General features: G+C 39.3%; 1 protein-coding gene across 1 annotated transcript; it reads right to left on the reverse strand.

Moving 5' to 3' along the window:
• Positions 1 to 499: 499 nt before the first annotated feature.
• On the reverse strand, positions 500 to 14,896 carry SCRG1 (stimulator of chondrogenesis 1). Its single transcript, XM_074950065.1, has 3 exons — positions 14,691 to 14,896; positions 4,998 to 5,268; positions 500 to 2,609 (listed from the first exon to the last, which is right to left on the reverse strand). Exons 2-3 carry the CDS (start codon positions 5,240 to 5,242, stop codon positions 2,555 to 2,557), a joined length of 300 nt encoding a protein of 99 aa, XP_074806166.1. The 5' UTR covers positions 5,243 to 5,268; positions 14,691 to 14,896; the 3' UTR covers positions 500 to 2,554.
• Between the last annotated feature and the right edge of the window lie 242 nt (positions 14,897 to 15,138).

Consider the following 15,138-nt stretch of genomic DNA (forward strand, 5'->3'; position numbering starts at 1 on the left):
CATTTTCACACTCTCTTGATCAAACTTCAGCCAGCACTGTACAACCAGACATAGCTATTTGCCTGAATTCAGTAGCTGTAATCATGGACCTTCTCTTCTAATGTGTGCATTGATTGCATTGTAATGTTTGTAAAGTGCTTTGAAAACGAAGTATTACGTTGAGTGGCACCATCCTACTGATGGAAATAGAGTAAGTTAAATCAGTAAGATAATAAGTAGCATGCCCAAAATGTGGATGTATTTAAGCTTCTATTGCAGGGGTTCTCAAACTGGGGATGAGGGGGTTGCGAGGTTATTACATGGGGGGTTGTGAGTTGTCAGCCTCCACCCCAAACCCCGCTTTGCCTCCAGCATTTATAATGGTGTTAAATATATTAAAAAAAAAAATAGTTTTAATGTATAGGGGGTCGCACTCAGAGGCTTGCTATGTGAAAGGGGTCACCACTACAAAAGTCTGAGAAACCCTGTTCTATTGCATCTTAATCATGTTACACACGACAAGGTTTGAAATATCTTCTTTGGTACTTGACAGGGGTGAGTGGAAACGTTCCTTGGTGCAAGAGAGAGCCAAAAGCCTAAGTTTTGACGGAAACTAAACTTCCAGGCTTAAGCTTCTGTTCTTAAAAAATAAAACATTGTTTCTGGCTCTTAATACTGTGGCAATTATAACCTCCTGCATGAGAGAGGATGTGGTGCTGTCTTTTTGAATCTGCAGCTTGCAGAGCCTTCCCCAACCAGCAGTAGAAGAAGGAATTTGGTGAATTTTACAGAACTGGTCAATTTTACTGCCATGTTCAGAATGCTGTATGAAGATGTGACAGTGACAATTGTCAGTTTTGCTGCTACTGCTTTGGAAAGTTGTGAGCAGCAGAGGCAAGCATAGTGTAATTCAGGTAGAACCTGGAAGAGAAAGGAGAGATCTTGACTCTCCACACCTTGCTGATAGATGGCAGGACAGGGCTTCAAGCTTTCCAGCCATCCCTAGGTTTCAGCAGGTCTTATTTGCACCTGCTGAGATTCTTAACGGTTTGTTGTCTCTGAACTCTGCTCAGGGCTTCTCTTTTTTGCATAGTTTGATCAGGCGGTGGGAAAACCAGTGAATGAGGGACAGGTAAACTGAGACTTTCTAAAAAAATTGCATCTGTCCTGCAGCTGGTCATTGTGCAACTATTTGGTGCAAGTCACTTAATATGCATAATTGATTAATTGAATACACATTTATTATCATTTACATATAGTCCAGCAAACACTGACCAACTAGGTACAAGATTACCAACATACAAGAATACAATCATCCAACCATTATAGATGGCAAAGTTTCTGAACATATTTTGTATTTGATACAAAGTTGTCATGTAAGTGAAGTATGGTTGTCTATTAGCATTAAAAATTCGCTATTGCCTATGTAATTTTCATAAAATGACTACTGCAGAAAGTGTCATTGAAAAAGAATAGCACAAGAGAACTATATTAAAGTTTTATATTTTCCACTAGATATTTTCACACTTTTCCATATGATTAACTTGGTAGCTCTAGGAATTACCATATGTTAATGAAAAGAAATGTTTAATACTTATCACAAACAGCTTTCATTAAACTAGCATAGGTGTACATGCTTAGAAGGCTAGTCTCTCTGTCTAATTACATACCTGTCTTTTCCTAAAGGCCTATATTAAAGATAGGGAACTAGCATTTTAAGATACTACTGCGATGTGCTATAGTTAAAATGAGGCCTGATTCAGGGCCCATTGCCTTCCAAAGATTTTTGGATCAGGCTCATCAACAGAAGCTGTTTTATTGAATATATACATTATAGCAGCTGTGTACTAAACACAAAAAGTGCAAAGATGAGTTTAAATAAGATTATGGATAACTGTATTTTGTGAATTTAGAGTCCAGTTGTGTTTCCATGAAAGCTAATGGGAGTCTTGCTATTGACCTCAAAAGGATTAACAAGCTTTTTAGACCAAGATTTTCAAAAATAGATGTAAAAAGTTAGGGTCCTCAAACCTTATTTAGGCACCTAAATAAGTGACCAGATTTTCAAAAGTGCTGAACATAGAGTAGCTCCCACTGATTTCAGTTACTTTTTGTTAAAGTAATGAAGACTTATTGATATGAAACTTCAGTACAGTGAACTGTGACTAAGGGCCTCAGCGGGTGTAAAATAGTGTAGTGAGGTGCTATACTGCCTTATAGCAGCTGAGAATTTGACCCTAAATCTGTGAGAGATGGAATGACACCACCACATCTTTTATGAGACTGTCTGGGTTGGCAGATCAGCACAGTGAATTAAAGAGGTTCTACTGCACCCCTCTTCTTAAATCCTTCTAATGAAAACAAATGTTGTTACTAAGTTGGAAAGGAGAACTTTACCATTAAATCTTCAAAACATGGTTCCTCCTATATATAGACAGGGAAACATATACTACTTGGTACATTAAGGCTCTGCACTCTAGTGCTGTAGAAAGGAATAGATTTTTTTACGACAACATCGTTAATCTCCTGTTGTGAAGTCCTGTGTGTGTCTTCTCACCGGGACACATGATGCTCATCATTGATTGTTGCAAGGGATCACGAAAGAGATCTTTGGTCCAAAGAAAATACCTCTGAAAGAAATTATCAGGTATTTCAGTTGTAAGGTTATCATAAATTATCATAAGCTCTAAAATGAAACCCATCTACAACTGCTTTGCTGTTTTTGTGTATGTTTTTTTAAAAAAAAAAATACAAACCTGAAGAAGTGCACAGGCTTCAGTGTCAGTAGAAACTAAACTGCTGATGGGTGGAAATCCTAGCTCCACTAAAGTTAATGGCAAAACTCCCAGGCACCACAGTGGGGCTAGGATTTGACCCCGGTGGCATAATTTCAGTTTTAGTGAGATAAATTCTAAAAAAGATGCATAGGAAATGTGCACATATACCGTTAAGTGAGGCTTGTACTGAGCTCCAAGGTGGGGTCTTTTGTGGTATGCAAAGAGATCTTTTGTATTGTAGTCTAGTGAAAGCTTTCTTTATCTAAGGTTTCAGAGTAGCAGCCGAGTTAGTCTGTATTTGCAAAAAGAAAAGGAGTACTAGTGGCACCTTAGAGACTAACCAATTTATTTGAGCATAAGCTTTTGTGAGCTACAGCATCCGATGAAGTGAGCTGTAGCTCACGAAAGCTTATGCTCAAATAAATTGGTTAGTCTCTAAGGTGCCACTAGTACTCCTTTTCTTTCTTTATCTAAGATTTTGAAGACTTATTGTGAGTTAGCAAGCAAATACTGTGCCTTATCTAGGTACCTGCAGTGATTTTGGAGAGAATGGAAAATATGAAAAGTTGCTCTTATTTATTTATGAAAGTTGCTGTTAAACCATGCCCCCTAGTTTAAAAGGAAGTAGGTTGCTGGCAGAGTGACTTTGGAATTCATTCCCACATAGCCTGATTGATTAACCCTTCAGCATGCTGAAAAGCTCCTCTTTAGGACATTTCAGGAGAGGGTGAGTTGAGAAATACAGGTGATCAGTGCAGGGATCATCCAGGTTACTGTGGCATAGTAAGGCCAGCCTAATATGATTTTATTCTTTGTAGGTTTTAGTTATCCTAGTTTATCATTTGCCTAGAGCACGGGTTCTCAAACTGGGGGTCGGAACCCCTCAGGGGGTTGTGAGGTTATTACATGGGGGTCACAAGCTGTCAGCCTCCACCCCAAAACCCGCTTTGCATCCAGCATTTATAATGGTGTAAAATATATAAAAACATGTTTTTAATTTATAAGGGGGGGGGTTGCACTCAGAGGCTTGCTGTGTGAAAGGGGTCACCAGTACAAAAGTTTGAGAACCACTGTCCTAGAGCACGTGGAGAAAAGGGTGTGGCCTTTAACGTTGAATGAAATAATTAAATATTTGTTAGGAAGTACTCTTACAAAGGAATGAGATTGGATACTAGTAGTATAGGGAAAAATATGCCATTATAAACCTAATGAATAGAGCTGAGTGAAGGATGGACATTCTGTGATTTTGAAATTTGGCTTCATTCAGAATTGGGGGAGAAACCTGAAAACAGTGACATTCTCCCAAAGCAAATTCAGGGGAAAAATTGTTTCCATTTTTAAAATTTTTATTATATAGTATAAAAAACAAAGATTTTTGAAATGAAGTAATTTAAAAAAAAAAACAAATAAAATGTTTCATTCCAAAAATATTTGGACATTTGTCAGAATTTTTCCCTGAAATATAATTTTGGTGAAATTGACATGATTTCACAAATCATTTAGCTTTTGATTGAATTGTTCCACTACAGTTTTTCCAACATGCTCTGCTAACGAACATTGAGAGTATTTGTCACTATCCTTCATTGTTAATGTTCAACACTGTCTATAACACTACAAGTAGAGGTGGGGGAAGTGTTGGGATTTTAAGATGACCCCTGAATCCTTTTCCATTCATCTTTTTTCCCCATTCACTTTTCTGCAGACTTTTTATTGTAAATGTCTCTCTTGCAGTTCAGCTTATCTAGATGAAATACCCACTAATATACAGAGGCAATGACATATTTTGCCATGCAGCAAGAACCTCAGGGCTTTCTCATCTCTTTTGAAAAACTGGTTTTCACTAATGGGTGTTGAAATTATTGGCTGAAAATCAAGGGATTAGTCCAAAGACCCCAATTTTTATATGACCTGGGTCAAGTAAGTAAAGAACAAGGGGCAAAATTCAGCCTAGTATAAACTCACTGAAGTAAATCATGTTACATCAGGTCTGTAGTGGGATGTGTGATTTAATACTTTAAGCAAACACAATGTCAGTCCTCCCCTTTACTTTAAAAAAGCAAATGAAGTGATAAAAGAAAATGGCTGAGTCTTGGTCTAACTTCTAAGCTTGATAAAATGTTTCATTTCTTTGAAATGGAAGCTGATCCGTTAAGTAGTAGTCCGTACTATAGTGAAATATAATGAACACTTGTTAAATCCATATAAACATGTAAAATTGTATGTAACAGAAAGTTGCCTTACTTTGGGCAGCAGAGTAATTCACTAAAATTGCAGTAACAGATCATCTCACAGCTTTGCCCTTCCCAAAAGTGGTCTTGAAGATTTCCATCAATGCGTCGAAGACTGGCCACACCCTCTGGGATGCTGTGACAGTTGCGATCTTTTAGCACTTTCTTGTAACAAGAAAGTCGACTGAAAGGCATCATGTTAGTACCAAGCAGCATGCTCAGCAAAACAAGAGCTGATAGAATCTTCATTTTCATCATTCCAAAGCTTGCTTTTGACAGGAGTGCTAATGAGAAAAGAGGCACATTAGACATGTATTGATGCTGAATAGATCAGTTTTTGTGCAGATTGCTTAATTCATTTCTCTAGCTTGAATCCAGTTTATCCTGAGGATTTTTGGGAGTTGGACCTGTGTGCTGGAGAGGATTATTTCCCAGGAGATAGAAGGTATTGCTATTTCCACTGTTGTGGAGTTAAATTTCACAGCCCTCTCTGCACCCTATTCTTATTTTTCATGAATTGAGCCTTTTGTTGCTGGCAGTTTCTTTTGCTTTTCTCCTTCAGGAAATTGCTTTGAGAGGATTTGACCAGCTCACTGATATGAATGTCTACTTTCATGTAGTTGTATATCTTTGGAGCATAATAACATTAACAAAGCAGTGTGGAAATGTTCAGATACATTTCCCCAGTTTCTGGATGTTTTTTTGGCTCTTTTAAATCATTACAAAAGTATGATGACTCTACTGAAGTCTTTTCATCCTTATTCTACCTATTTCTCCCAAATGTGGTAGAAACTACATGCTAGCATGACCTACTAAATGTATTATAATCATAGAATATGAGGGTTGGAAGAGGCCTCAGGACTCCAACCCTCTGCTCAAAGCAGGACCAACCCCAACCCCACCCAGGGCTCTGTCAAGCTGGGTCTTAAAAACCTCTAAGGATGGAGATTCCACCAGCTCCCTAGGTAACCCTTTCCAGTGCTTCACCACCCTCTTCTCCCACTGCATCTTGAGACCATTGCCAGGGTCAATCAGAGGAGGGGCCGGGGGGGCCATTTGGCCTGGGCCTCAAGCTCAAAAGGGGTCTCAAATTTAGACACTTGTTATTTTTTTGGCATTTGATAAGTTTCACAACATGTTTTTATGCACATCCCTATCGGACCAAAATGTGACACTCTCTCAGCTTAAAGCTGCAAATTTAAGCAAGAAAGAGATGTGATTTGGTAAAAGACATAATTTTTTTGTTAACTGATATAGATTTTTGTCATACTAAAGAGTTAAAAATGTTCATAAATATTAGTACAGATATATCAGTTCTGATGGCACAAGATTAGACCATAATGAACGTGTCCTCTCAGATCAGCTGATTATATAAACAAACCACTACTAGTGGCTGTTGCTGGATCAAGTGCGTGTTGAAAGGTAGAGAATTGTTACATTTTAGTGTCTTTATAGTTTTATGTCAAGTTGACTAAGGAATTATTTATGTGTGAGAATGCCTCATTATTATCTTCATATGGTATCTAAAAGAGGAGACTGGTTGGTTGGTTGCGTCTTAGCTTGGCCATCATCATAGGCTTTCGTAGTCTATAGGCCCAGATTCAAGGTGAACATTTGTGAGGACAATCTTGTACAGTGAGTTTCGTGAGGACACGCGTTTGAAGTTTTTGGACATTATCCCTCTGTCTGTATCCATGTCTGTGTTTACTATATGTATGTCATCCCTTTGTCTTCAGCTCAGCCTGTTATATTATACCTTGCATGCTTTAGTTTTGATTCAGTGATAAGGATAATTGCATGTCTGACTGTTTCATTTTGTGTTAAATAGTATTCCTTTGTTTTGTGTCTTTTCGGCATTAGTGTACCATTCAGCATTTGTGTAAATCTCACTGCACAGGCTCGAACTGAACTTCAGTCTATTCAGAAGCAAATGTCCAAATTTGAATGCATTCTGATGTCATCTTTGTGGATGAAGCTACTTACAATGATCCACCAAACTAATCTGGTAATTGAAGCACGCAATGCTATACTTGATGTTGAGAGGGATAACATTGAAAGTCTTATCAATGACATTCAACAGATTCGTGAACAATGGGATGCAATCCTGAGTCCATATTAGTAGCACAGAATATTGGCATTTCATCTGAGTTCTCCACCAAACGCAACTTACGTACTGAATCCGATGCCGAGCAGCATTATAGGGTCAATGTCTTCCTTGTCATCATTGACTCTATTCAATCAGTCTTACACGTTGATTTGAGTCACAGCGACTAATTTTTACCCTTTTGGGGATTCTTTGGCAGTTCAACAGACTGAGTAATGAAGATCTACTTTCTCCAGCTGAACAATTTCAGCAACAGTACAACAAAGAAATCTCAAAAGATCTCAGTGATGAGGTCATCTTCCTCAGACAAATATATTCCATGAACTTTAAATTGGATTGCAAGCCAAAGGAATTGCTTCAAGAAATACTTGAACTTGGACTCTCTGGGGTGTTTCCTATTATCACAATTGCATTGCGTAGTTTTGTCATTTTTGTAAGTTTGCCTGGTGAATGCACCTTCAATGTGTTGAAACAGGTAAAGAACTATCATGGTTCAACTATGGGACAAGAGTGTTTGAATGGGTTCGCCATGCTTAATATCAACTGTGACATTGCACGAAAGCTAGATTTTTCCTCAATAATTAGTGCATTTTCACAGAAAAAGGCTAGAAAAGCATTTGTTAAATAAAAAAATATTCAAATTATGTCTCACTCTTTTTTTGGTGTCTTATTTTGTTTTAATTTGTCATTTTTTATTTTTATTATGGCTAGGGGCCCCAAAAGCTGGAAGTGGCCAGGGCTGCTCTGGACTTCTGAGAGGGTCCGACCATTGCTCCTTGTTCTGTCATCTGCCACTACTGAGAACAGCTTAGCTCCATCCTCTTTGGAACCCCCCTTCAGGTAGTTGAAGGCTGGTATCAAATCCCCCCTCACTCTTCTCTTCTGCACACTAAATAAGCCCAGTTCCCTCAGCCCCTCCTCATAAATCATGTGCCTCAGCCCCCTAACCATTTTCATTGTCCTCTGTTGGACTCTCTCCAATTTGTCCACATCCTTTCTGCAGTAGGGGTCCCAAAACCGGACACAATACTCCAGATGTGGCCTCACCAATGCCGAATAGAGGGGAATAATCACTTCCCTCGATCTGCTGTTAATGATCCTACTAATGCAGCCGAATATGCCGTTAGTCTTCTTGGCAAAAAGGGCACACTGTTGACTCATATCCAGTTTCTCATCCACTGTAATCCCCAGGTTCTTTTCTGCTGAACTGCCACTTAGCCAGTCAGTCCACAGCCTGTAGCAGTGCATGGGATTCTTCTGTCCTAAATGCAGAACGGGAAGGGGAAATTTTGTTGACTTAGTCCAACTGCAGACTTCTGGACATGACTGGTTTTACTTTTCAAGAAAGTGAAGGGCCAAGCATAGCAGAGGGAGTTCAGGCTCTTCACAGCACTAACAGTGCACCTCTGTTCTGACTTCCAACACTGCCTGCTATTCTAATCCAGCACTTCCATGGAACAGAGACTACTGAACGTGTCACACAGCGGGAGTTGGAGAAGAGCATCCAACTTGTATTCATTTGTAAATTAGCCCAGGATCTGAGCTGTGGCTCAGCCTGGTTTTCAGCAGCAGAATATTGAAGTGTGGAGAGACAATGTTTGTTTACATTTCTTTTAGCTTGATATGAAGATTCCAATCCCTCTCTAGATTTAAAGAGTGGCTCTACTCTGATAACCGACCCAGACAAATATTGCATCTTTTCACTCAACAGATTTGATTCTTGTATGTATTCCTACTTATACCTACTCTACAGTCAAATAGGATTTTGTTGCTTTTTGGTCTTAACACTATAGACCCAACTCAGCTAAGAGACTATGAGCTGGATTCTAGGCTTTCTTGTGTAGCTGGAGAATTGAATGCAAAACCTGAAGACTGTGGGACAAATAGGAATACAATTTGACCTCTAGAATATTTATAATGTATGATGATGACGATCAAGGAAAGAACCCATTTGACTCTCAGATCTCAGGTCGAGGTTGCAGGATTGATAGCAGGGGGAAAAGGGGAAGTCTTTTGTAAACTAAGCATGTTTGATATGGAAATCACTTAGACATGTAACTGTGCCATGCTATTTTTTACAGTCACTTTTCAGAGAAGGACCACATGTTAAAACACAAAACATTATCGGACACACATACTGCTTTACCACATTCCTGATTCAATTAATTTTCATAGACAGTTACATCGATATTTCCACCCTGCTAATCCTTCACCCATTTTGACAAATTATCTGCACAAAACATCAGCGATATAACTGCCTAAGAAAATCAGTTTCTGGAGACATGAGCCCATTTAGAAAAAAACATTAACATTATAGGGTTAAAACTGGCATTATTAGTTTAATACTAATCATGGGCACCTGTCAGGGTTCCCTCCCCACTCTGAATTCTGGGATACACATGTGGGGACCCACATGAAAGAGCCCCCCAAGCTTATTTCTACCAGCTTAGGTTAAAACTTCCCCAAGGCACAAATCCTTCTTTGTCCTTGGATGGGTACTGCTGCCACCACCAAGTGAGTTAGACAAAGATTCAGGAAAAGGACCACTTGGAGTTCCTGTTTCCCTAAAATATCCCCCCCCCCCAGCCCCTTCACTCCCTTTCCTGGGGAGGCTTGAGAATAATATACCAACCAGATAGGTTAAAAAGGTAAGCACAGATCAGCCCCTTGGGTTTTTAGGACACTAAAAACCAATCAGGTTCTTAAAAACAGAACTTTATTATAAAAACAGCACCTCTGTAAAGTCAGGATGGAGGGTAATTTTACAGGGTAATCAGATTCAAAACACAGAGGATTCCCCTCTAAAGTTACAAAAAACAGGAATAAACCTCCCTCTTAGCACAGGGAAAATTCACAAGCTAAAACAAAAGATACTCTAACACATTTCCTTGCTATTATGTACTATTTCTGTAAGTTTAGATGTAGCATTCAGTAGGAGCTAGATTACTTGCTTGGTCTCTCTCTTTGTCTCCAGAGAGAATGCACAAGCCCAAAACAAAAAACCTTCCCCCACAGATTTGAAAGTATCTTCTCCCTTTATTGGTCCTTTTGGTCAGGTGCCAACCAGGTTATCTGAGCTTCTTAACCTTTTACAGGTAAAGGAGGGATTTTATGCTACCCTTAACTGTATGTTTATGACAGCACCTCATTATTCTGATCTTTTACACAAACTTACATGTTTATGCTAACATTATGTACAAAAAAAGTTGGTTTAAAAGTTTTATGTTTTGTTATGAGTACTGTGACAGGGAAAGGCCAGATGGCGATAGTAAAGTAGTGGGAGACAGATATATTAGCCACTGGCTAAACAAATCCCTGGTGCCAGGATAAGCAAATGGTAGCTGCTCCAGGTCAATTAAGACACCTGGGACCAATTAAGATCTTTTCAGGCAGGGAAGATAGCTAGGTTGATTGGGACACCTGAAGCCAATCAGGGGCTGGCTGAAACTAGTTAAAAGCCTCCCAGTTAGTCAGGTGGGTGCATGTGTCAGGAGCTGTAGGAAGAAACTGCACTGTTGGAGAAACTGAGCAGTACAAACCATATCAGGCACAAGGAAGGAGGCCCTGAAGTAAGGGTGAAGTAGATATTGAGGAAGTGGGGGCTGCTGTGGGGAAGTGGGCCAGGGAATTGTAAGTGTCCTATTTCCAAAAGGTCAGCTGCCATAGCTGATACTATTAGGGTCCCTGGGCTGGAACCCGGAGTAGAGAGCGGGCCTGGGCTCCCCCCCCCTCCACTCCCCCGAATTAATCACTGAGACTGGGAGACAACAGAGACTGTGCAAGGGAGAGTAGCTACTCCTCACCTCCCTTGCTGGCTTACGATGGAAATGGTTCAGTAGGCTGTGATCCTTGTCTCTAGAGAGAGAAGGGCTACGTGGAGGGTCACAGTGAGCCTCTGAGGCTAGCGAAATCTACCAGGAGCATGGGACCCATGGAGACAAGGACAGAGCTTTGTCACAGTATGCATAGTTAAAATAAAAGCAAATGCTTATTTATCTTTTTGTTACAGATGTGAAATTCAATAAACTATTTTTCTGGTTTACATGAAATTTTGCATGCACATTTATCTTGATGAGTAGCCCACTTAATTATTCTTTTAATTTATAAAATGTGTTCTTTAGACCTCAGGGACCATGTCTAATATTTAAAAGATTGCATTATTTTCACTAGTTCTAGCCAATGTGCCAAATAATAATAAATTCCTCTTTCCTTCAAATAAGGTAAACATCAACCCAACTTTGGCTAATGTTGGATTTTGGACTCAAGTAAGGTGTATGTTTGTAGGATAGTTTTTATTCTAAATCAGTTTCCCCAGCACTAAACAGTACATAAGTGAATCCTGCTTAAATGAGTTTATAGTCTAAGGAGGACGGATGTGGACACATTCTACCCTGGTTAACAAGAAGGGCAGTCTCAAAGTAGTACAAGTATTTTTTAATTTAATATATAATGTAAGCGTTTCATAGAAGAAAAAAAGTGTTAAAGGTGATGATATTGCATGATACTACACTTAAAAAAATATGGGACCTGATTTTGAGAATTGGCCTCTGTTTTTCCAGTCCCAGTGTAAATAGTTGTACCATATTTAGTATCTGTTATAAATTGCAGGCACAAATAGTAGGTCTTTAAGTATTGAACTATTTGTGTCTGTAAGTCAGATAGATAAGTCTGCTATATGTTGTGGTTGTGCAAAATTGCCCCTGCAGAAAGAGTAGTTAGACCAAATCCTGAGTGAAAATTAGGCCCTGATGACAGCATGCAACTCAAAAATAATTCATTTTGTAGATCAGTATGACTAACTTTTTAAAGAAATCCTTATGCTGTGTCCTAAACTTTGTCTCTAGACTGCTAAAGACAGCAGGTTCTAACGGGCAGGGACCTCAACTGAAAATACCCTGTTGCTGATCCTGGAATGTTGGCTTGCACTTCTAGGTATGGGTATCAAGAACGCCTTACTGGCTCTCAACTGCCACAGGACACATGGCAAGTGGTCTCAGGTAAATCGGTCCCAGATCTTGTAAAATTTCAAAGATAACTACATCTTGAATTGTACCCAGAACTGAACTGGCTGTCTGTGCAGAGTACAAAGCAGAAGTGTGTGGAAGGGCCTGCACAGCTTTGTCCTGCATCAGCTCATGGCCTAAAAAGCCATCCCTTAACAGTGTATTACAATAATGCACTAGAGAGGAGTCTGACATGGATAACTGTGACAAGTTCAGTATCAGTCAGGAAAGGTCATGATCTCCTGATCAACTGTAGACAGAATACTGGACTAGAGGGGACTGGCACTGCATGACAATTCATTTTATGTATGTTATAACCTGTCTGGTATGTCTAGTATTCAAATATTTACCCATTGTTTCTTTTGCACTGAGGCATGTCCTCTTCGAATGCTCTATTTTCACAGATACTAATTTACATAAAACTCTTAATCAAAGCACTTCCTTCAAAAGGTTTGTCCTGAAGGAGATGCTATCTATTTTCAGATGGAAGACTGTCAAAGGGAGTGTCCAAGATCATGGAGGCTATAGCTTTGTCAATACAGCACTCTACTGTGTGGCGTAAGGGAAGAGATGGTAGGGGCTTGGCGGAGCTTCTATACAGTACAATATATGGAATAGCCGCTGACTCACCAACTACTGCTATGAACTCTTCCCTTATACTGCTAAACTAGCACTGTTGAGGTACCCATGAAGGTGGAAAGTTGCATAGCTGATGGAAAGTTGCTGGATGTAGGGAGTGGGTGTGTATGTGGGAAGCGGGTGTGGGGGTGCATTTTACAAAATATAGCTACTCAAGTTTTCTCTGCCATCACCAAGTGCAGATAAAATTGCATTGACACCTATCCAGCCAGTGAAATCTGCTGAACAAATGTCACACAGATGAGTTGAAGAACAGTTACCAGTAAGTAACCTTTCTTTCTGTGATATGTCTATTTCCTGCCTCATTAAAGGGTACCAATGTCAATCACACCAAGCTCCAATAGGTGCAGTCTATCAAGACTATTCAGTTTCAAGTTCCAACAGGGATAAAATCTCCTGAAAGTATTTGAAGCAAACTTCCCACATTTGCATAGGTCCTTTTTGATAAAATACTCCATTGATGGCATTTGACATGACATTGGTGAAAGAAGTTAAGATGGGGAAATAATTTCAGTGTCACAAAAATAGCTTTAGTTTTCTGTATGACTGGAAAATAGATAGTCTGAGGGGAAGATTGCTAAATGAGTAAGGAATCATTAACAGTGAAGTTCCTAAAGTTTTGTTTTGCCAGGCAACTTGGCACTACATATTCTTTGGAATGGTTGGATCCACAGGGAGATTTATTTTTTTTTAAATTCTCTGCCTCAATGGCCAAGACAAACAGAGCTATGTTTCTTGAGAATATTAATAGTGCTGTAAGTCCCATGCAAGCAGCTGCTGTCAGTAATAAGCACTAGTGGTATGGGTAGGCAATAGAAATAAGGAAAAGTGTGAGTGAATGAAACTAAAAATGTAGTTAGATACCTTTTCCTTTAAACCAGTTCCTCATATTTGGAAAAAAATGTGTAAGCTATATATGTACTGAACTTTAAATGAACACATTTATAGTTAGTTGTCAAGAATTCTATAGCGTCTCTAGCTACTTCATCTTGAAAATGAAAAATACTTCATTGTAACTGGTTGTCTGTCTTATGGTCCTTTACAGTCATACAGGAGGTATATTCTATATTAACAGACTAATCAATTAAGTTCAAAGTGCAATAATAGTTTTATTACTATGCAGATAATGTATTTAGATATCGTCACAATGGGTGTACAGTTCAAAAGTTAAAAGTAACTCTGTTAGCAACACCATTCAAAGTACAAAATTCCCTTCACATCATTTAGCAGTCATCTGTCAAACTTCCCTAGTCCAAAATACCTCCAAAAGGTGCTGATGACATTTACTGTTCAGACTTGCAGCCATAGGTAATCATTAAACAACATCTGCAGGATTGGGCTATCACTTGATATATGACATACGTGTGAGTTTTAGAATTAAATAAGTTTGAAGAAGCATTGCTCAAAATTAAAAAACAAAACAAAAATTAAAAAAACAGACTTTTTTTGCCTGAACAGTCAGTACATTGTGAAGCATGGTAAGGACAGCAGCTACTCCACTGAGGATGAATTCGATGAATTACCTCTTTGTAAAACCCATCACTACCATGCTTCTTTCCAGGAATTGGGTTTTCATGAAAACTCATTTAGTTTCCCTAAAGACAGCAGCTCATTGTGAAAACACTTCTTTTCACATCCACCAGTTTTTGCAATAATATTGAAAGCATGAACATAGTGGGCGATAGTGGAAAACTTACTATAAACTGTGATAACATCCAACTTTATAAAGAAGAGTAACATGTTAAAAAGTATTGTTTTTTTTTCTTTAGCTGAATAAATTAAACTGGATTTATCTCCTCACATCTGTTCTGCAACGCATCATTTGCTCACAGTGAATGTCAACCTTCCCAAAGTGCCTCCTGCACATGCCATTCATCACATGTAATTTATCTAGCTTTGCATCCTGTAACTAGCATGAGGGGAACAAACAAATGAGGATAATTGCAGGAGCAAGACATACCTTTCTCTTTTGCTTCTCGCTCTCTCTCTCACTTTCTTGGCAGCTGTATTTTTTTAAATGTACAAGTTGAGTGTGGGAGCTAAAGGAGATGAGGAGAGGGAGGGCTGAAGGGAGGTGCTGTACAAATAACCCTTTGTCTGCCCTGGCTCCTGTCTGCGAGTGACAGTCTCTCTTATCCAGCCAGGGGCCAGGGGGTGGGCTTCTAGAAGTACCTCTCTCCAACCCAGACAAGAAAGAAATGAGCAGCTCCTTTCCAGCAGGAAACAACTAGTCCATACAGGATGCAAAGAGAGGAAGCCTCCTCAGGGAGTAAAATACCTGCAGGAAAAAAAATACTTCTTGGAAAGATTTTTTCCTCTCTGTGATGGTGAAGTGTGATTGGAAAAGCATGGAGGGTGTGTGTGTGTGTGTGTGTGGAGGGAGAGAGAGAGAGAGAGAGGGAGGAGGA

This window comes from Natator depressus, chromosome 4 (assembly GCF_965152275.1).
Source record: "Natator depressus isolate rNatDep1 chromosome 4, rNatDep2.hap1, whole genome shotgun sequence".
NCBI classification, from domain to species: Eukaryota; Metazoa; Chordata; order Testudines; family Cheloniidae; genus Natator; species Natator depressus.

Bases quoted from the DNA above. Each gene is read 5' to 3' on its own strand.
- SCRG1 (XM_074950065.1), bottom strand. From the start codon at position 5,242: ATGATGAAAATGAAGATTCTATCAGCTCTTGTTTTGCTGAGCATGCTG. The intron at 2,610-4,997 runs GTAAGGCAACTT...AATTTCTTTCAG, and splicing joins GAATTACTCTGCTGCCCAAA to AGGTATTTTCTTTGGACCAA.